This window comes from Marmota monax, unplaced genomic scaffold (assembly GCF_021218885.2).
Source record: "Marmota monax isolate L192 unplaced genomic scaffold, Marmota_monax_Labrador192_F-V1.1 WCK01_AAM20220418_F8-fsc00531, whole genome shotgun sequence".
Taxonomy (NCBI): domain Eukaryota; kingdom Metazoa; phylum Chordata; class Mammalia; order Rodentia; family Sciuridae; genus Marmota; species Marmota monax.
This window is the reverse complement of record NW_026693530.1, coordinates 191,084-211,805: the sequence shown is the minus strand read 5'-3', so window position 1 is coordinate 211,805 and position 20,722 is coordinate 191,084. Positions and strand designations below refer to the sequence as shown.

At 36.1% G+C, this 20,722-nt stretch overlaps 1 protein-coding gene across 8 annotated transcripts in view; it reads right to left on the bottom strand.

Annotated features, from left to right (window-relative positions):
- LOC124102286 (transportin-3) overlaps positions 1–20,722 on the bottom strand; it is a 96,546-nt gene that overhangs the window by 20,848 nt on the left and 54,976 nt on the right. For all 8 annotated transcript variants that reach the window (XR_009228110.1, XR_009228111.1, XR_006854831.1 and 5 more), the window contains exons 12-21: positions 19,017–19,208; positions 15,726–15,817; positions 13,820–13,896; positions 11,083–11,143; positions 9,304–9,444; positions 7,325–7,441; positions 6,156–6,250; positions 3,927–4,083; positions 2,779–2,946; positions 1,736–1,848 (exon numbers count right to left, since the gene is read on the bottom strand). Coding sequence is in view for 3 of the 8 variants with exons in the window: in XM_046458540.2 (XP_046314496.1) it covers positions 1,736–1,848; positions 2,779–2,946; positions 3,927–4,083; positions 6,156–6,250; positions 7,325–7,441; positions 9,304–9,444; positions 11,083–11,143; positions 13,820–13,896; positions 15,726–15,817; positions 19,017–19,208 (1,213 nt within the window). In the remaining 5 variants the exon portion in view is untranslated. The remainder of the gene's footprint in view (positions 1–1,735; positions 1,849–2,778; positions 2,947–3,926; positions 4,084–6,155; positions 6,251–7,324; positions 7,442–9,303; positions 9,445–11,082; positions 11,144–13,819; positions 13,897–15,725; positions 15,818–19,016; positions 19,209–20,722) is intronic.

The following is a 20,722-nucleotide window of genomic DNA, read 5'->3' as shown; positions in this document are numbered from 1 at the left end:
ACGGCTCCTATTCCTGCTGTATCAACGTACACAAGTTGTTCGTCACCCCCCAGTTATTTTGCTGCAGCCGGACTGCGGCAGTGCATCTTTTTCTTTTTTAGTGACTATTTACTAGTACAGTCATACCATTAATTATTAAACATGGCAATTAAAATATTTCCAATTTTTTTTTTCACAATTGCCAATCTCACTTCAACACTTATTCTCTGACCTTATCTTTCCATACTTGTTTAAGCCATTGCCTGAAATTTATTAAAAATTCTAAAGACTGTTCTTGCAAAAAGAAGTATCAGGGCAAGATAAGACAGTTATAAAATCCAATTTAAATTGCTGCCATTAATATTATTGAAGACCATACAAGTCTTATAGATTTTGACTCAGTGATTATATTTTAAGACAAATATTCAAAGGAAGAAAAATGCTACATCTTCGAATATTCTACATCTTTTAAACAATCTTTATAAAATATATATAACTTAAAATTTATCATCTTAACCATTTTTATATATTTTTTAATTTGTTTTTAAATGGCACTGGGGATTGAACCCAGAAGAACCTGACACTGAGCTACTTCCCTACTTTCTTTTTCTTTCTTTCTTTTTTTTTTTTTTTTTGAGACAGGGTCTCATTAAGTTGCCCAAGCTAGCCTCAAACTTGCAATCCTCCTGCTTCAAGCCTCCTGAGTAGCTGGGATGAGAGGTATTACAAATCACGTCTAGATACAGTTCTGTTATTATCTCTAACACCAAAAAATAAATAAATAAAAATAATCTAACTACCCATTAATAAAAAAATTAAAAGGAAATCAAGTAACACCTTTATGGATATAAGATGGTAATTAGGAAGACCATTAAATAGGTTTACTATTCACAATCAAAATACACACACAAAAACTTTAACTAAGCTATAATCCAGAAATTGTGATCAAGTAGCTGGCTCAGGGTCCTAAACAACATCCCAGAGAGATGTTTTATGTATACAACTGTGAAATTAGAATTTGAATATCTTTAGGCATGGGGAAAATTCTCATTCACTGCAGTCTACATTACCCTTTAATACTTTATAACCAATGCTTCACCTATTCAGGAATCTGCATTTTTTTTAAAAAAACATACAATTGAACCCAGTGCTTTAGGCATGCTAGGCAAGCACTATACCACTACGCTACATCACCAACTCAGAATCAGTGTTCTTTTTTGGGGGTGGTGAGGGGGAGGTAGCAGGGATCGAAATCAGGGCACTTGACCACTAAGCTACATCCCCAGCCCCGTTTTGTATTTTATTTAGAGACAGGTTCTTACTACGTTGCTTAGCTCCTCGATTTTGCTGAGGCTGCCTTTGAACTCAAGATCCTCTTGCCTCAGCCTCCAGAGCCGCTGGGATTACAGGGGGTACACCACTGTGCCCATCCAACAGCATTCTTGATCCCTGAACATGGACTAAAAGGGACTCAGAAAGGTAAACACTGATCTCCTGATTGCATTTTTCTTTTGGGAGAGGTAGTGCCTCCTCTTATTCTTAAACCAGTTTAGTTGATATGTATGATGTAAGTGATATAGAAATATATAGTATGGTGATATTCCCCCCAGATTGGTTTTTAATGCCAACTTGTGCAGTCTCAGACTAAAAGAAACTAAATTGTGAATTTACAATAGCACAGAAGAAACATAGATGTTTTATCCACATACCCCAGATGCTATTCACACTTGTTTCACAAGCCTCTGGCGTCACTCACCTAGTGACTTGCTTGTGGAAGTCTGTAAGTTGTTTGTGTGTCACTGTAACAGCTCCCACAGTTGTCTCCTTTGGCAAACCTTTCAAAGAATTCTCTAACCATCGACAAAAGGTCTGTATAAGGAAAAAGGATAAGAATCTTAAAAGGAGACAGGGTTTACATGTCTGAGACTTTATAGGTATAGGCAAAACCCCACAGGTTTTCCTTAGCATTTTCCCCCTAGACTTGAAACAAGTAAAGGAATTAACAAAGCACTATCTTTATGCCCTCAAATGCTCTGGGTTGATATAGTCTGCAAATGCAAGCCTAGACTTCCCTTCAGAGGGGGAGCAGGCATGATTTCAGATGAAGTCCTTCTACACTTTGGAAGTGAAGCCTTTTCTATATAAGCCATTATTCTGTTTCTGTCATTAAACTTACACAATATTTAAAAAATGAACAGATGTCACAAAACTCCAGAGCCTATATAGAAAAAAATTCAAAATAAAATTTCAGATATAAGGAAGAGTAGGAACAAAATGTATACAAAATAAGTAAAGGGACAGTTCACTTAGGTCAACTGTGTACTTTCCTAAAGAGCTTTTTTATCAATATTAAAAATATTATCCTGTGGTCAGTACTCAAACTACTTGGACATAACTGTATAATGCTCTGGCTAGATACATCAGTAAGAAATAATACAATTCCCCAAAGTGATTGAATATTGGAATAATCTGCAACTCACTATAACTGATACATGGGATCTCTTATGAGGGAAAAAATTTCTTACTGGCTAGTCACATATGCTTTCAATGCTTTGTACTTACTTCTGGTAATACACAGTACAAACCTCATGAGAGGTTTATTTAGACATAAATATGATAATAAGTTATTTTTCTTCTCTGGGCCCTTTCAACTACCAATTAAACTTAGCAATATGCCTAAATTTGGTTCTAAGGGACATATGCAAAAGGGCTTGTTTCGAAGTTATGGTAGGCTTCAAGGAACCAAAGTCTATTAAGTTTAAGAATTAGGAGAATAGGTTGCTTATGAAAGAATCTTACCGGTCTGTCAACCTGCATGATCTCCCAGAGCACTTCAGCCACATCTGGTAAGGTATAGGGGGGGAGACAAAAGCAACATGTATGGAGCAGCTGGCTTACAAGCTGTTGTCCAAGCTGGTTCATCACCTGTCCAATTAGTTCTTTTCGTAATTCAAAGTCTTCTTCATGCTGTAACAAAGCAGGAGTGTCAGATGACTGTGGTTCTAGTTTCCACTTTCCAAAGAACAAGAACTCACTCTCCATTAGTCTAGTAAGTACTCTTTACCATGGAAAAAAGTACATTATGTGACAGCTGAATTCATAATGACCATTAAATATTTTGTCATTAGGAAGAAAATATGAGTTTAATATGAGGGAAATGGAATCATAGGTATCTGATGAGATTAATATTAATTGATTTTTCAGGATTAGAAGGCAGAAGAGAAACAATGGTTAAGAATTAAGATTAGCATTTTTCCCCCGTGAAAAGTAACTCATGTCCTTGTTTTCATCTCCCATGTTCACCTCCCTGTCTTGTTCCTTGCTTATTTCCTTTTAAAATAAACCTTGATTACTTTTTACTTATTAGTTCATTCACATATTTCTTCTTTACTTTCAATCCTACTCAACATCTAGACAAATTTACCTTTGAAAATCTTGTGAACCACTTCACTACATAGCCAAACAGGTTTATTCATTGTCTACTAGCATACTTCATGCTATTCTGACTTTTCCTGATCACAGTTTATATACCAATTAGACTATCCTCCTCTCTAATCCATCAAAGCTCTATCTCTATCTTATGGCTTTAAGTTTCTTCTTTTTAAGACAGTTACCCCAACTAATTTCTGTCCAGAACCTTCCCTATTCTGACTCATAGCAATCATGACTTTTATCACTCATCTCTATGTCTATTTATCTCTTCAACTAGACACCAAATATTTTGGAAACAGGGACAGTTTTAGACTGCTTTGTCTACAAGATGCCTAAGGCACTTAGCACAGCTGCCTTAGATCTGGAGTTAATAATCCAGGGGGTGAATGATCAACTATGATATATGACTGGTAATACAGATCAAATATGGACCTACTAGCATACTGGTTTTCCCCTAAAAAGTGAGGAAGAGATGATAATCTGTTAAGTAGGAAAGGTACAATGTTTATACTTACATCATTGGCTACCCCTGTATGGATGAGGTCTCGTAGGAACCTCATGACACTACAGTTGGCATCCCGGTGATCCAGGGTAGTAGAGGCAATGGCCCACTGTAAGATTGGGATGACTACTTGGCTCCTCAGTAAGGTGACAGGGCTACGCTGAATAAACCTGTTATGGAAAGAGAGGCTGGATATAATAAATGGTGAGATTAGGCTACAAAAAAGCAAGCAGGGTAAAGGATAAAAAAACATGAAGATACCAAAAAGATCAACTGTTGCTATAATTGTAGGGAGGAAGGAATAAATACAGCACAGAAGATTTTTAGGCAGTGAAAATGCTATAATGGTGGATAGTTTTTTTAAAACTCACAAAATGGGTACACCAAAAGTAAACCCTAATGTAAACTATGAACTTTGGGCAATGATGTGTGAATGCAGGTTCACTGATTATAACAAATGGCCCACTCTAGAGGGGAATGCTAATAGAGGAGGCTATGTTTGCTTGTTTGGGACAGAGAAACTGGAGGAATATGGGAATTCTATACTTAGTTTACTCAGTTTTGCTGTGAACCTAAAACTGCTCTTTAAAAAATATTTATTGGAAACAAAAAGGCAAGAAAGGGGCCATATTTTAGATTAGCATATGAAAAGACATGTTGCCAAACTCAATTTCCAATTAAGACTTTGAAGTAGCTTCAAAGATCAGTACAAAAGAGCCTCAACACATTAGAATAGCATTTCCCAAACTATATTCTATAGAACACCAGTTTCCAGGATGTCAATAAGAATTCCTCAAAAACAAGTTGTGTGTTCAATTTGGTTGGAAAATGCTGAATTTTTAAAGTAGTTTTGCTTGAGTTTGGGGGTTTTTTTGTTTGTTTGTTTTAAATTACCACAAGATTTTACCAATTGTTTGTGAGACGGTGGTCTCACTAAATTTCCCAGGTTGATCTTAAACTTGAGATTCCCCTACCCAAGTCTCCCAAGTATTACATGTGTGCAACCACCATCCAGATTATGGAAGATGAGAAGTATCAAGTAGAAATACATACATACATACATATATATATATATATATATATATATATATATATATATTTTTTTTTTTTTTTGGACCATGCTAGGGATTGAACCCAGGGCCTCACGCATGCTAGGCAAGCATTCTACCACTTAGCTATATTTCCTCATCTCCTGTTCTTTCAGATTCTTTATTGTACAGGAAGAATTTTTTTTAAAGAATACAGTATGTTCTGAATTTACTTCACCACATGCAAAGAGTTTTCCAAGAAAGATATCCTGGTAAAACAGAGCTTGACTGCCTGTCCAATAATTCTTTTATCAATTCACAAATAAGGTTTTGTTTTGTTTTTTAAACCTGTCCAAAAACCAACAAAAGCAGTATTCTATATTCAATTCTAAGATGAAATAGTCAAGTCAATAAGACTTCAAATTTTCACTGGTACAATAATTTAAATAGTGGGGCTGAGTGGTAGAGTGCATGCTTAATATGTATGAATCCTTAGGTTCAATCCCGAGCATCTCAAAGTTTTCTTAAAAAATGTATTTAAATTTGTTCACTGACTTGGTTCAAATTCCTTAACAAAGGACCAAGAAGGAATTCAAGCAGAAGGTCAGCAACAATGTTGTCGGTGCTATTGGTAAAAGAAATTTAATGGATAGGAGTGATAGCAGCCTGGTGAGGGTAGAGCTGGACTAGTAACTTCTAAGGCATTTTAAAATCCTAGGAATTCTTTGTTCTGAGATATGATTAAATCTGAAGGATGTTAACCTTCTCAAGGAAAAAGCTGGGATGAAGCATGAAATAATCACAGCGGCATAAACACTATGAGGGTTGTAGAGATTATCTAGTCAAATGTTCATACCAGGCACTTTTTTTTTTCGGATGCTAGGAATTGAAACTAGGGGCCTCCACTGAGCTATACCACACAACCCATACCAAGCACATTTGTGCTTTGTGCATGTTCTCTTCTTCATGGTAGGAACTCAGATATTTTTCTGCCTGCTCTCACCCAGTATATCCTCGTTAACCTCTAGGGATATACCAGTTCACAATTTACCTTTGGGTTATGAATCATTAATCTCTGTTCTCCAATGATCTCATTTTTATAGAGAAGGAAATAACCAGGTGTCAGATGGCAAGATTAAGCAGAGATGGGGATGAGCAATTAATTAAAAAAAAAAAAAAAAAAAAAGTTTAGTTTGTTTTTCAGAAGGACTTGCCTGGTAGCTAGCCTGAACAGGTCATCTACAGTGTCAGGGTGGTTCTGGAGACCATTCTGCTGTTCCAGGAGTTGAAAGGTAGGGATGCACAGTGCCTAGATTAGAACAGTGATTTTAAAAGAAATACTTACAAAGCTACAGCATTCAGACTTGCCAAATATCAACAACAAATACAAAGGGAATAAAAAAGGGCAGCACAGGTGAGAAAAGAAAAGATTGTGATGAGAATCAGATCAGGGAAGCCAGGTATTATGAAGCACGCCTATAATCCCAGTGACTTGGAAGACCGAGGCAGGAGGATTACAAGTTCAAGGCCAGCCTCAGCATTTGGCAAGGCTCTGTGGCCATGTAGTTTAGTGGTAAAGCCCCTGTACTAATTTCAATCCCCAATACTAAGGGGGAAAAAAAGAGAAGAGAGAAAAAGAGGTGGGGTGGGGTAGATGGGATATGAATCAGTAAAAGCAAGAGAAAAAAATTTTCTGATTGAAACTGTTTCCACACATGAAATCTACATTTCAGAAGAGGTAAAAGGTATAGATTTCAGTTCATAAAACCAGAAAAATATCATCTAAGTTTCTGAAAGCAAAGACACTATTTATAAATGTGATCTAGGGAGTAGATGAAGTTTGCATAACAACCCTGAAATGTCAATTTTACGTGAAATAATATCTTGGGAAAAGGAGTAGCACACTTTAATTCCCTTATCTATTGCTCCCAGGTGACTAGAAAGGAGGAAAAAGTAGTATATTAGAGGCATTTTCCAACACCTGCTATGAACTCCAAAACTCTCTCTGTTGCAAAATAAACTAGTTAATTGGCTATTCCAGGCAAGAAATTAAATATACAATTATGTTTGAGTTTGGAAAGCCTATGCTCTCCCACTCCCCTGAAAAACATTCCACTCTATCACAGGAAAACATAAATCATGCAATACTATTTATAATGATTAGTATACTCATGTAGCCAAGTTCGCTCGCTTGCTCTTTCTTTCTGCCAATCTCATCTGTACAGAAAACAAAGAGCAAGTTTCTACATTCCTGTTATGAGGAAATCAACATGCATAGAGGGGAAAACATAAAGCAAAGAAATAAAGACATAGTGAAGAATACAATGCTTGGCTTTTAGGTCCTCTAGGCCTGATGCATCTGCTGTGCCAAGGAAACACATACCTGGAGCATGTCTAGAAGTCCCTGCCGACAGCCTTCTTCCATGCCATACTCATCAACAAGGATACTGCCAAGGTACAGGAAACAGGAATGCTGATGTACATGGTATACATTCACCATCTGCCAAGGGAAAAAAATTCATCAGTTTTGCAAAGGGTGGCGGGGCACACCTGTAATCTCACTTACAAGAGACTGAGGCAGGAAAATACCAAGTTTGAGGCTATCCTTGGCAACTTAGGAAGACCTTGTCTCAAAATAAAAAATTTAAAAGGGCTGAGGATTATAGCTCAGTAGCACAGAGTACTGTCAACCCCCAGGATTAATTAGGAAAAAAAAAAAGTAAAAAAAAAAAAATTAATTAAAATCTTTACCCTTCAAAAAGTATCAACTTAGGTAGCTATTTTCCAGGAAGCAACTGAGAGACAGATTGGTCTCTTTAAGGCAATATAGTAAACCCAGGCCTCAATTTCTCCATAATTTTCAAGTTCTCTATTTAAGAGTTCTTTCAAGCCTTTGATCTTTTATTTTGCTAAAACAATGTTGTAAGAGAATTATCAATATTTCAAACTGGAAGCCATGAGGGAACTCACGTAATATTTGTAAAACTATAACAGTATGTGCTCAAATTTTATTTGCAATATCAACAAGTCTTATTTTTTTAAGACCATATATAAAACCACAATAGCAACAAAAATATCAAATGTCCTTATCTTAGAGAAGACAGTGAAAGAACTCTTTATGTTTATTTTGGGGACTGAATCCAGGGGCACTTTACCACTAAGCTACATGCTTAAGATGCAAAAACTGTTTAAGATTTTGAGTTGATCTTAAACTCATCTATTTTACTTTTTAAGTAAAAAACTTATTTCCAATCAAGATATTTCAATTTCAACAAAATAAAATCTTAGTACAGGGGGTTGTGGCTCAGTTGTAGAGAGCATTTGCCTAGCAAATGCCTCTAGTGTGAGGCACTGGGTTCGATCCTCAGCACCACATAAAAATAAACAAACAAAATAAAGGCATTGTGTCCATCTACAACTAAAAAATAAATAAAATAAAACCTTAGTACAATATATACATTTAAAATATTTGTTTTTACTCGAGACACATTCACCCATTTAAAATGCCATTTGATCTTAGTATATAAATTCAACTATGAGCTTGGTGGGGGCTGAAGGATTTGGTAATTCTTCTACCAGCATATGCCATGGAATGAGCAAGCATAAGATGAGAGCTATGAATCTATTCAGTGTTACAGACTCAAAACTATATGTACTATTAATGAATGACTGAAATCAGGGGTTGGCCAACTTTTATTTTGAAGGGCCACACAGTAAAAAGTATAGGCCTTAACAGGCTGTTCAGTCTTCTAACAACTTACCCATGTAGCACACACACAATCAAAGTCAATAGATAATACTTAAAATGTGGGTACACTGGCAAAGTTTATGGCCCTGCTTTGAGGTTAACATAAATACAAATTACTTAGTGATGTAAGCTGAGGCATCTCATATATTGTAGTTCTAGATGTGAGTGCTTCATACAGAAAATCTTGCTATCATATTGACTTTAAGGATAAAAATAAATAAAATTCATTTTTAACAAATAAGAGATATATGTGAACAACAAATTGTGGTCTATAAAATATCTTTGGACCAAGAAATAGTGAAGTTTGACTTGCTACAGTTTTTCCCCAAGGAAATTAATCTGTAAGTGCTTAGCTTTGGTATATAAGGGCTGAGCATGACTCATTCTCTTCACATAATTTCACACTGGAATGTAGTCAGACTACAATTATACAAAAGAGATTACAAGTTGTTTTCCTTATAGACAACATATCTACCACAGGCACTTATTTCTTTGAAATATTTTTCAGTTTGCACTTAATAAATTGAGAGCATTTTGGCAGTAAAACTTTTTGATCTAAAGGGTCTTATTTCAAATTCTGTGCATTTAACATTCTGCTTTTGTGGAGAACTTACCTGTGTGACTAGTGGTTGCAGCAGGGCTGCAGAACCTTTGCCTACACAGCGAACAGCAAAGCGAAGGCACCTGCAACAACGCTCTACAATCCGATTATCAGCCCGGTGTTTATTTAGAGTCTCGGATAAAACTGGCCATATCTGAGTCAAAAGAACACAAGAAAGAAAATAATCAACATCTAAAAGCTCAAATAGTGCTCCTACGATGGTACTATCTGATTTGGCTTTTAAATAATCTGGATAAAACTTTTTATAAAAATATACATGACCTGATTTTGGCCAGTGTATGCACACACATATGTGCATAGGTTCAACCCATTACCCATCAGTAAAACTTGATCTTTTCTTTTTCTTTTTTTCCTATTACTGGGAATTGAAATCAGAGCCTACCACATGCCAGGCAAGTCCTCTACCATCAAGCTATACCCCCAGCTCTTTTCATATTTTGAGACATGATCTCACTAAATTGCTCAGAATGGGCTCAAATTTGTAATCCTCCTGCCTGAGCCTCCCAAGTCTCTAGATTACAAGGTGTGTGCCACTGCACCCAGCTTATTTTTTTCTTTTTCTTTTTTGGCAGTACTGAGGATCGAACCTAACACTTCATGTATGCTAGTCAAGCGTTCTACCAGTAAGTCACACTCCCAGTCCCTCAATTGCTTCTGAAGAGAAATAAAGTGATTCTGGACTTTTTTTTTTTTTTTTGGGGGGGGGGACTGGGAATTGAACCCAGGGGCACTTTAACCACTGAGCCACACCCCCAGCCACATCTATATTTTATTTAGAGACAGAGTCTTGCCGAGTTGCTGAGGCTGCCTTTGAACTTGTAATCCGCCTGTCTTAGCCTTACCAATCACTAGGATTATAGGCATATGCCACCACAGCTCATAGTGATTCTTTAGGAAGAATATGTTTTGTTTTGTTTTTTAATTTGGTGTGTGTGTGTGGGGGGGCGTGGGGTGGGGATTGAACTGAGGCCCTTGTACATGCTAGGCAAATGTTCTTCATTGAGCTACACCCCCAGCCCAACAACATGTCTAATTTTACTAAAATGCAGATTGCAATTTTCTAAATTACAACCTTCTTCAACCTTCTTGCATGAGAATGAAAATGGGTTACAGAGAAAGAGATGTTTAAGTAGTTTTAGGAAGGCAGAAGACCTTGAACAGAAGACTGGTGTTAAGGAAACAGCATAATTTGATAAACAATTAAGGATATTTAAGATTTATGCAATCCACCTCAAGTCTGAAGCTCACTCCTCACAACTATGACTCCTGATTTTTCACATTTTCCTCAGTGAACAAAAGTACAAGGGAAATATGTTTTAACAGGGAAACTGAAGCCACTAGCTTTGTCAAAAACATTGTGCTAAGATTTATCAGTCCTCCTAGAAATTCTAGGAATCACACACAGTTAAATCTCTATTTCTTCTTTGGCCTTTCAGTGTATTTCCCCACAGCTGGCTTTGTTATCAAATCTAAAATTAAAAGTATCTGGGTGGGGCTTAGGATACAGCTCAGTTGGTAGAGTTCTTGTCTTGCATGTACAAGGCCCTGGATTCAATCCCCAGCACCACAATTTAAAAAAAAAAAAAAGTATTTGGATGACTCTGTTCCTCATTTCACTGAAACTGGAACCCTACAAACAAATTTAATATCCTTATGAATTTAGAAGACAACACCTTATTAACCCAGTTACCCAAAGCCTTGAAAGAACAGAAGAAACCTTTGAAATGAACACAAGAAAGCCTTGATTCCATAGGCATCCATTAATACTTACTTCCTGTATGACTTTTTGGCATGGATGAGTCTGTCCATTTTCCACAATGGGATTGGTATGTCTGAGAAAAGAAAAGGGTCCAAAATTGTTAAAGGAGAATAATTTTGCTGAGGACCAGAGCCTTGGTCCCTGTTTGCTTACTTAGTATATCTTTCTTTCAAATGAAGAAAACCAGATAATACACTCATTTACTTATATCAACGACCTTTCCCTCCTATTCCATTCACACCAAAAAAGCACACTTTAAACCATATTATCATTTTTTAAATTTTTTTTATTTTTAGTTGTAGTTGGACACAATACCTTTATTTATTTATTTATATGGGGTGCTGAGGATCGAACCCAGGGCTTCGCATGTGCTAGACGAGTGCTCTACCACTGAGCCTGAGCCACAACCCCAGCCCCATATTATCATTTTTTACCACCACTATGCCACTTCCACTATAACCTTCAAATTCTATTCTAACTCTGGTTATTAGGGATATGGGGCACTATTTCCACCTTTTCCATATCCCGTTCCTTTTGTAAACATAAATATGTAGTTTCTTCTAAATTAATAATAAAAATATACACAAGCTGTTTGAATATACCATGAAAAACTGAGTGCTGCTAGCATTAAAAGACAAAAATCTTTAGGCCTTGTTGTCTACCAGAAATGTTTCTTGTAATTCTATTCTGAACCCAATGATAAACAACACAGATCCACAAAAATCTTTAGGCCTTATTGTCTACCAGAAATGTTTCTTATAATTCTATTCTGAACCCAATGATAAACAACACAGATCCACCCGTAAGTCAAATCCAACTCTTCTATTTCTGGAGTCCACTAATTTGAAGAAAAATAAGGGAGAAAAAAACTGCAGGATTACTAACTCCATACTACTCTTTAAAATTTTAAATATTTTTCTTTTTGCAATACTGGGGGGATTGAACCCAAGGTCTTGTACCTCCTAGGTAAGTACTCTACCACTGAGCTCCATCCTCAGCCCTATTCTTCGATTTTAAACACAACATAATAAAAATCTGATTTTCTTTAATTCAAGCATTTACATCTATCACAAATTTTCTTTCATTTAATGTAAAATAATGAATATTATCAATAGGTTCTCAAGAATGGCATATAATAGGGCTTTCCTAATTACATAAGGAAAACTCTGCACCAAAATAGAAAGATATTTGTTGACAATAGCTAAGAAGCAAAAACAATACCTTTATTTTAACTTATCCCACATACATTTTCTTTTCTTCCTTTCTTTTTCTTTTTTTTTTTGGTGGTGCTAGGGATTGAACTCAGGGCCTTATGCACGCAAGGCAAGCACTCTCCAACTGAGCTGTACCCCTAGCCCTCCACATAGGTTTTCTAAGTGAATACTACTCTGACATATACGCCCAAGGGGCCCATGAGTTTATAAATTGTGTAATTTAGTCAAGATCGGGCTCTGAATGTTATTCACATGCCTTTTTAATTATTGAGCTCCTCTTCACAGGAGGATTAATTTCATCTGATTATTGAAGATGGTTTTATTATTATTATTGTTTTTTGGACCATATACCATATAGCAATGATTCTGAAAGTGTGGTCTTTAGAATAGCAAGCAGCATCACCTGGGAATTTATTAGATATACAAATTTGGGGGTACTACCAAGATCCAATGAATCAAGACACTTGAAGGATGGGAACTAACATTTTTGTTTTGATAAACTTTCAAGGTGATTCTGACACATGCTAAAATTTAAGAATCCCTGAAAATGTATATTTAGGGGCTGGGGTTGTGGCTCAGTGGTAGAGTGCTTGCTTAGCACATGCAAGGCCCTGGGTTCGATCCTCAGCACCACATAAAAAATAAATGAAACAAAGGTATTGTGTCCAACTACAACTTAAAAAATAAATATTTTTAAAACAGAATCATATTTATATATAATTATACATATAAATCATATAATTTGCATAGTTATATATACAAATTAAAACTACACACAAATTATTTATAATTATTATATACTATATAATACTATCACACATAATTATTCATATGTAATATAATTACTATATTTTACATATAATTATTATATATAATGTGTGTGTGTGTGCGCACGCGTATGTGCGCGCGTTTTCCTCCCCACCCCATCCCCCACCCCTAGTACTGGGGATTGAACCCAGGGCACTCAACCACTGACCTTTATTTCCAGTCCTTTTTATTTTCTGAGACAGTCTCACTAAGCTGCTAAGGCTACAACCCTCCTGTCTCAGCCTTCTAAATAGCTGGGATTAGGTGTTCCACCAGAACTAGTTCAATTATATATATTTTGGGAGAAGGAGGGTACTGGGGATTGAACTCAGGGGCACTCGACCAATCAGTCACATCCCCCCAGTCCTACTTTGTATTTTATTTACAGACAGGGTCTGAGTTGCTTAGTGCTTTGCTTTTTGCTGAGGCTGGCTTTGAACTGGTGATCCTCCTGCCTTAGCCTCCCAAGCTGCTGGGATTATAAGCAAACGCCACCATGCCCAGCGTTCAATTATGTTTTTAAAGGGTCTTTTGACAGAGATAAACTAAGATTGAATTCTCAGAATTTGACTTTGTACCAAAACTTCAGTAACAGGCTTAGTCTCCTGAAAGAGAGCATTATGAAAGTACCTCAAAATATAAGGAAAAAAGTTTGCCTATTTCATCATATATAATGGATTCATCTGAAATTTTAACCCAAGTAAGAAATCCAGAGTCTCCCTTCTTACCTAAATATCACTGCCAGGCGATCTAAGAACACAGTGGGATCTGAGGATATGCCATTGCTGGGCTCCTGAGACAACAGCTGAAGAGACAGAGAGACATTATCTAGTGGTCACAAGTACAAATCCATAGCAAACACCACAAATCCTTAAACATCAATTCTGTCTCAATTTCTGCTTATCTCCTTATAAGAGCGTCTTAAAAATTACTCAAATGCTGTAAACTTAATTTAAATTGTCAAAAATTTTCTTTCATCACCCTGTATCTTAAGCCTATATATTATATTTTACGCTCATATACTTAGGAGCAGAAAACAGCATCATTTGATTTTTTCCCCCCACAGATTAAGATATTATTCACATTATATATTATAATGTAGACTGAATATGTTACATTATAATTAAATATATGTAAGATAATATATTTATATTTAGCTTTATGCTATAAAGCTTTCAAATTATAGCTTTATAATATACTCCAAGCAAGTTGCCTATCATTCTTATTTCCTAAATCATTTTCTTTCTTTCTTTTTCAGTACTGAGGATCAAACCCAGGACCTCACACTTGCTAGGCCTTGCTCTAACAACAAGCAACATGCCTAGTCCCTGAAAATTTCTTAGATAAATTTCTACCAGTGTATTATTAGAGATGAATTCCAGAATCATTATATCAAGTTATAAAAACCCTACCATATGTCTACAGTTATTGTGCTAAAAATGTACATTAATAGACATCTTTAAAATATAAGAGAGCCAAGAATGTAGCTTAAAGGTAGAGTACTTGCATAGCAGGTGCTATATAACCAATGTTTGGTTAATGATGGACCATTTATTTATACAATGGTGTTACCATAAGATTGTAAAAGGACTGAAAATATCTTTTTGTCTAGTGACTTTGTAACTGTCCTAACATCAGAGTGCAAGACATTACTGATGTGGTTTTTGTGGTGATGCTGGTATAAACAAACCTATTGCGCTAATGGTAGAAAAGCATAGCACAGTTGGGCATGGTGGCACATGCCTGTAATCCCAGCTACTCAGGAGCAGAGGTAAGAGGAGCACAAGTTTGAGGCTAGCCTAGGCAACTTAGAGACCTTGTTTCAGTAAATAAAAAGGGCTGTGATGTAGCTCAGAGGTACAGTGTCCCTGGGTTCAATCCCTATTACCACTCCTTCCCCCTCAAAAAGTATAGCACATACAATTGAGTACAATACATAAAACTTGATAACAATGATCATTGCTGGTTTATGTATTTACTATACTATACTTTTTATCATTATTTTAAAGTGTACTACTTCTAGATGGGCACTGTTGCACATGCCTATAACCCCCAGTGACTTAGAAGGCTGAGCCAGAAGGGTCTCAAGTTCAAGGCCAGCTTTGGCAATTTAACAAGACCCTGTCTGAAAATAAAAAATGGTTGGGGAGATAGCTCAGTGGTAGAATGCCCCTGGATTCACTCTCCAGTATAGCCAAATAAAAAAAAGAAAGAAGAAAAAAGGGTATTCTTTTAGTTATTAAAATTTTTTTACTTAAAATAGCATACCATGGATATACCAGAAGCAGTCTCTATCTCATGTTCACTGCATCTCTTGACTGTATCCAAGAGGCTAAGTCAAGTGATTGACCTAAACAATCTAGGTCTGTATTAAGTACACTCTATCATACACAAAAATACAGAACAGTCTACTACCCAGGGGCACTTCTCAGAATATATCCCTGTTGTAAAGGAATGCATTGCTAGTACTTTTTTTCTTATATGTAGCTACTTTGACACTTACTAATTTTAATAAATTTTCAGTTTATTCTTTTGGCTTTTCTAGGCAGATGAAAGACAAGTAAGTAATTTTGTCTTATTTTCTAACATATTAATATCTTGTATTTGTTTCTTCCCTTGCTTAATTGGACTCACCTTTTTCAATGCCATAACCTGAACAGAACATAGTTCACTAAGACATTCAGTAATCTTATCCAACGGTAATCTGGCAAGAACAAGAGCTGTCCCTGAAAAACAAAGGAAGATGCAAATGAAAATAATTGGATTAATTCAATTAATCAGTCTACATCATACAGACTAACAGAAAAAGCTGACTGGTTTCATTATTTTAAAAAAATCAGCACTGTTTTTAAGATGCAACATTTTGTTATTTATGATTTTTTTTTTCTTTATTTGGCTTAAAAGACCACAGGCTGACTATCACATTGAGTTTTATAACCAAAGTTGTTACTAATAATATTCTCTGTAGCACTAACTGGTTTAAAGATGGTGTAAATATGACTTCCCTTCCAATTATTCAAAGACTTTAAAAATCTCCTTTAAAAAGCAAATGCCCAAACTATTTCTATACACTATTAATGTAATATTTCTCATCCTTCACAGAGATTGTGATTTAGTGGGTCAAGAGGAGACTTAATTTTTTCTAAGTACTTCAGGCAAATACAATCAGAGAAGTTTGAGAAACACTGACATAATACTTTTAGGAAGGATGGGCTGACGTCAAAGATTTCATTTGCATTCTACCATAACACACTCTGTGAGCTTTGTGAAACATTATCTCTGAGCCTCAGTTTTTTTTATGTGTGAAAGTGATTTGAATAGAAAATTAACAATCAAGCTACCTTTATCCTATCAGCATTTTCCGCCAAAATAAATGCTACCTTTGAGCTCAACAGCATAAAAAACAAAACAAAACAAACAATCCACAAATCCACAAGAAACAATGTTTAGATTCAGTGGGGCTGGAAGAAGGATTGGTTCTCTCAGTCAGCCTTCCTCTGGTTCAAATACCTTTTCTATCCCCACCAACCACTGAAATATTTTCCCCAAATCCAAAGAAACACACATCAGCCGAAGTCCCTGCAAAGTCAAAAACCCTCTGATTCTTATTCATTTCTTTAATTATCATTCAATATAACAGTAATCCTTAAAATCTGAATTTAAAAAACTGAGTGATTTTTTTTCCTGGCAGTCTATGAGCCATAGATGGGTTAGACATTTCTTTAAAACTAGTGGGGAGGGAAGTGGTTGGGGGAGGTGTAACTTAAATACACTTTACCACTGAGCTACATCCCCAGCCTTTTTAATTTTTTAGACAAAGTCTTGCTGAATTGCTAAAACTGGCCTTAAAATTGTGATCATTCTGCCTCAGTCTCCTGAGTTGCTTGAATTATAGGTGTGTATCACCACGCCTATCTTTTAATTTTCATTTTTAATTCATTTCTACAGAAGAGAATGTAAATAAAAACTCTTCTACATCTAGAAGATATCGTAACTGGAAGCCATAATCTACTACAAGTTAGATATTACTTTAGTATCATAGTTAAATGTCACTAGAAAATAACAAGAAAGAACAGCTGACTGATTTAATCAATGCCTTATTATCTATACCCATGAAGGCAAAATCTATGGTATAAAAATAAAATCTATGGGAAATGTGTAGTCATATTAACTGGTAAGGAACCTGGTCACAGAAATAAGAGAATTAGTTCATGCATAAGGTCTTCTAAAGCCTTGCAAAGGCTGTTTGATGCCCACAGAAACTCAGACACTGTACAGTTTGTATTATCCAACCCTTTATTTAATATATTCCAACCCTCTCTACCAGCTATAATGATTTTACTACCTCACAGAACACTCAATCTGTCTTCAGAAAGAAAGACCAGAAATTATTTTCTTTCTAGGAGCCAGTATATATTTCCCTATATGCGGTTGATAATTCCTCAAAATAAACAGGATCCACTTTTTTATAAAGTAATCTTTCAAATGTTTATAAATAACCATCCTGTTTAAAGTCTATTCTAATTTTTTTTAATTGGGTATTGAACCCAAGGTACTTTAAATGCCCAACCCTTTTAATTTTTTTAAATATATATATTTTTAGCTGTAGATAGACACAATACCTTTATTTTATTTACTTAGTTTTATGTGGTGCTGAGGAGGGAACCCAGTGCCTCACATGCGTTAGGCAAGCACTCTACCACTGAGCCACAACTCCAGCCCCTTTTTATTTATTTATTTTTAATTATTGTTATTTTTTTTACTTGTAGTTGGACACATTTCATTCATTCATTCATTCATTCATTTACATGTGGTGCTGAGGTTCGAACTCAGGGCCTCATACGTGCTTAGCCAGCGCTCTACTGCTGAGCTACAACCCCAGTCCTGCTTTTGAGACAGGGTCTCACTAAGTTTCTCATGCTGACTTTGCAATTCTCCTGTCTCAGCCTCCCAAGTTATGTGCTACTACACTCCACTATATTTTTCCTTAAATCTGTTTTTTTCTTTTCTTTTTTTTTGGTACTGGGGGTTGAACCCAGTGGTACTTAACCAATGAACCACATCTTCAGTCAATTTTATTTTGAGTCAGGGTCTTAGTTATTTAGGGCTTCATTAAGTTTCTGAGGCTGGCTTTGAACTATGGATCCTCCTGCCTCAGCCTCCCAAGCTTGTGCCACCATGCCCAGCTATCTCCAGTCCTTTCTATTTTTATTTTGAGGCAGGGTATTACTAAGTGGTTAAGGGTTTCTCTAAGTTGATGAGACTGGCCTTGAATTTGCAATCCTCCTGCCTTGGTCTCCCAAGTCTCTGGAATTACAGGCATGAGCCACTGCACCCTGCTTTCCCTAATCTTCATAACTCTGGTTCTATTAGCCTAAGCCCCTAACCACTGTGTTTGGATAGGCAGACACTCAGTGTAAGCTGATCAGTAATGATAGAGACTAATACGAGACCAGAACCCTTGGCTTCAACACATGGCACTGATCCATGCACACCAACTTTCAATATCTACTTAATTCTTTTTTATAGCACTACTTCCTTAGTAAGTCTAATGTAAAAAGTAACTGTATTTAGTTCAAATGTGCCGCCTCCACCCAAAATCTATACCTGTGCTTTACATACTTGCCAACAGCATGATTTAATTTTGTAGACTTTAAAATATCTTTTTTTGGTGGTGGTGCTGGGGATTGAACCCAGGGTCTTATGCATGCAGGGCAAGCACTCTACCAATTGAGCTATAGCCCTGGCCCCGACCTTAAAATATCTTAAGAAAACAATGCATGTACACCCTCCCCTGAATGGAAAAGCTACCTTCACCATCACTAAGTTTATTACAACTGAAAAACAATTTTATGATGTATATAAAACAACCCCAAATAGAAGCTCAGAGGAAATAGTTACTGGTTAGCATTATTAAATAAATACCTTTTAGCAAGCCCACTGCAGCTTCCGGAGAAAACATGAAGGAGTCAAGAGAACGAGCAATCTCCAGGAGTCCATTAAAGTGCTGAGCCATGTGATCTCGACAGACAGAGCAAATATTATGAATGGCTTTGGCTGCAGCAGAAGCCAGAGGCTTTTCACATAGGCCTTTCATCAAATAGCCCAACACAGGGTCTGGAAAGTAAAGCAGAGATTATAAATCTGAAACTCAAGGAAAACTTCTAGTTAAAGCAGAAGTTACAATTTTTTAAGTAAAAGAATATTTTTTAAACAACAAAGTATTTAAAGAATCCCCAATAGAAAAAGCATAAAGCTGGGCATGGTGGCGTATGCCTGTAATCCCAGAGATTTGAGAGGCTGAGGCAGGAGAAATGCAAGTTCAACATCAGCTTCAGCAACTTACTGAAGCCCTAAGCAATTTAGTGAGACCCTGTCTCAAACTAAAAAGGGCTTGGGATGTGGCTCAGTGGTTAAATGCCCCTGGGTTCAATCCCCAGCACCAAACAATCAATCAATAATAAATATATAAATTAAAAAGCATAAAAACAGAGCTGATCTGACAGACACAGTGTTAGGAGGCCCTGAGCCCCATCTATTTCATCTTCCATTTCTTCCCTTATATTAGTCAACTATTCCTTCTAACTGTCTGGATTCCTGAAGTACAGTTTGAAAACCACTAATTCCACAGTATATATGGCCATTTAGTTATTAAAATATGTTAATGTAAGAAAGAATGTAAGGCTCAGAGGATTACCATCATACCAAGAGATGAATCACTTAGTAAAACAGCCTATACTAATCAGGACAATGATAGTTGTCTAAAGCTGACATTTTTATGTTTGTATCTTTCTAGCTATATTTGTATCTTTCTAGTTATAAAAAGCTATAAATTTATGTGGAAGAATCTTTAGCACTTCTAGATAAATTCATTAAAAACTGTTTAATTAAAACTATGTCTTGGGATGGGGCTGTAGGTCATTGGTACAGCACCCGCCTTGCACGTGTGAGGCACTGAGTTCGATCCTCAGCACCACATAAAAATAAAGATACTATGTCCAACTACAACTAAAAAAAATATTAAAAAAAAAAAAAATCTATGTCTTGGGGGACTGGGGTTGCAGCTCAGCAGTCGCCTAGCGTGTGCAAGGCCCTTGGCTCGATCCTCAGCACCACATTAAAATAAAGGTACTGCATCCAACTACAACTAAAAAAAAAAAAAAGTAAAGCTAAAAAAACAAAAACAAAAAAACTATGTCTTGGGTCTGGGGCTGTGGCTCAGCGGTAGAGCATTTGCTTAGCATGTACAAGGCCCTGGGTTCGATCCTCAGCACTACATAAAAACAAATAAATAATGATGTAAAGGTATTACATCAAACTACAACTAACTAAATAAATATTAAAACCAAAAAAAAGTCTTAATTTTGCCAAATGCTAGTGTTCCAAGAAAGTTAATCTGTAAAAATGAATTTCTTTATGTATATATGTGGGGATTGAACTCAGGGCCTTGGGTATACTTTATCATTAAAGTACACCCCCAGTATTTCTACTCATCTTTTCCCCTCAGAATGTATCCCTTTTAATGTCAGGGCCTTAATACATATTACACTGGATTAATTACTTACTTTGGGTTTTAAGAGTTCTTATCTACAAAATGAAGGGATTAGGATACATGGTTTCTAATTTGACCT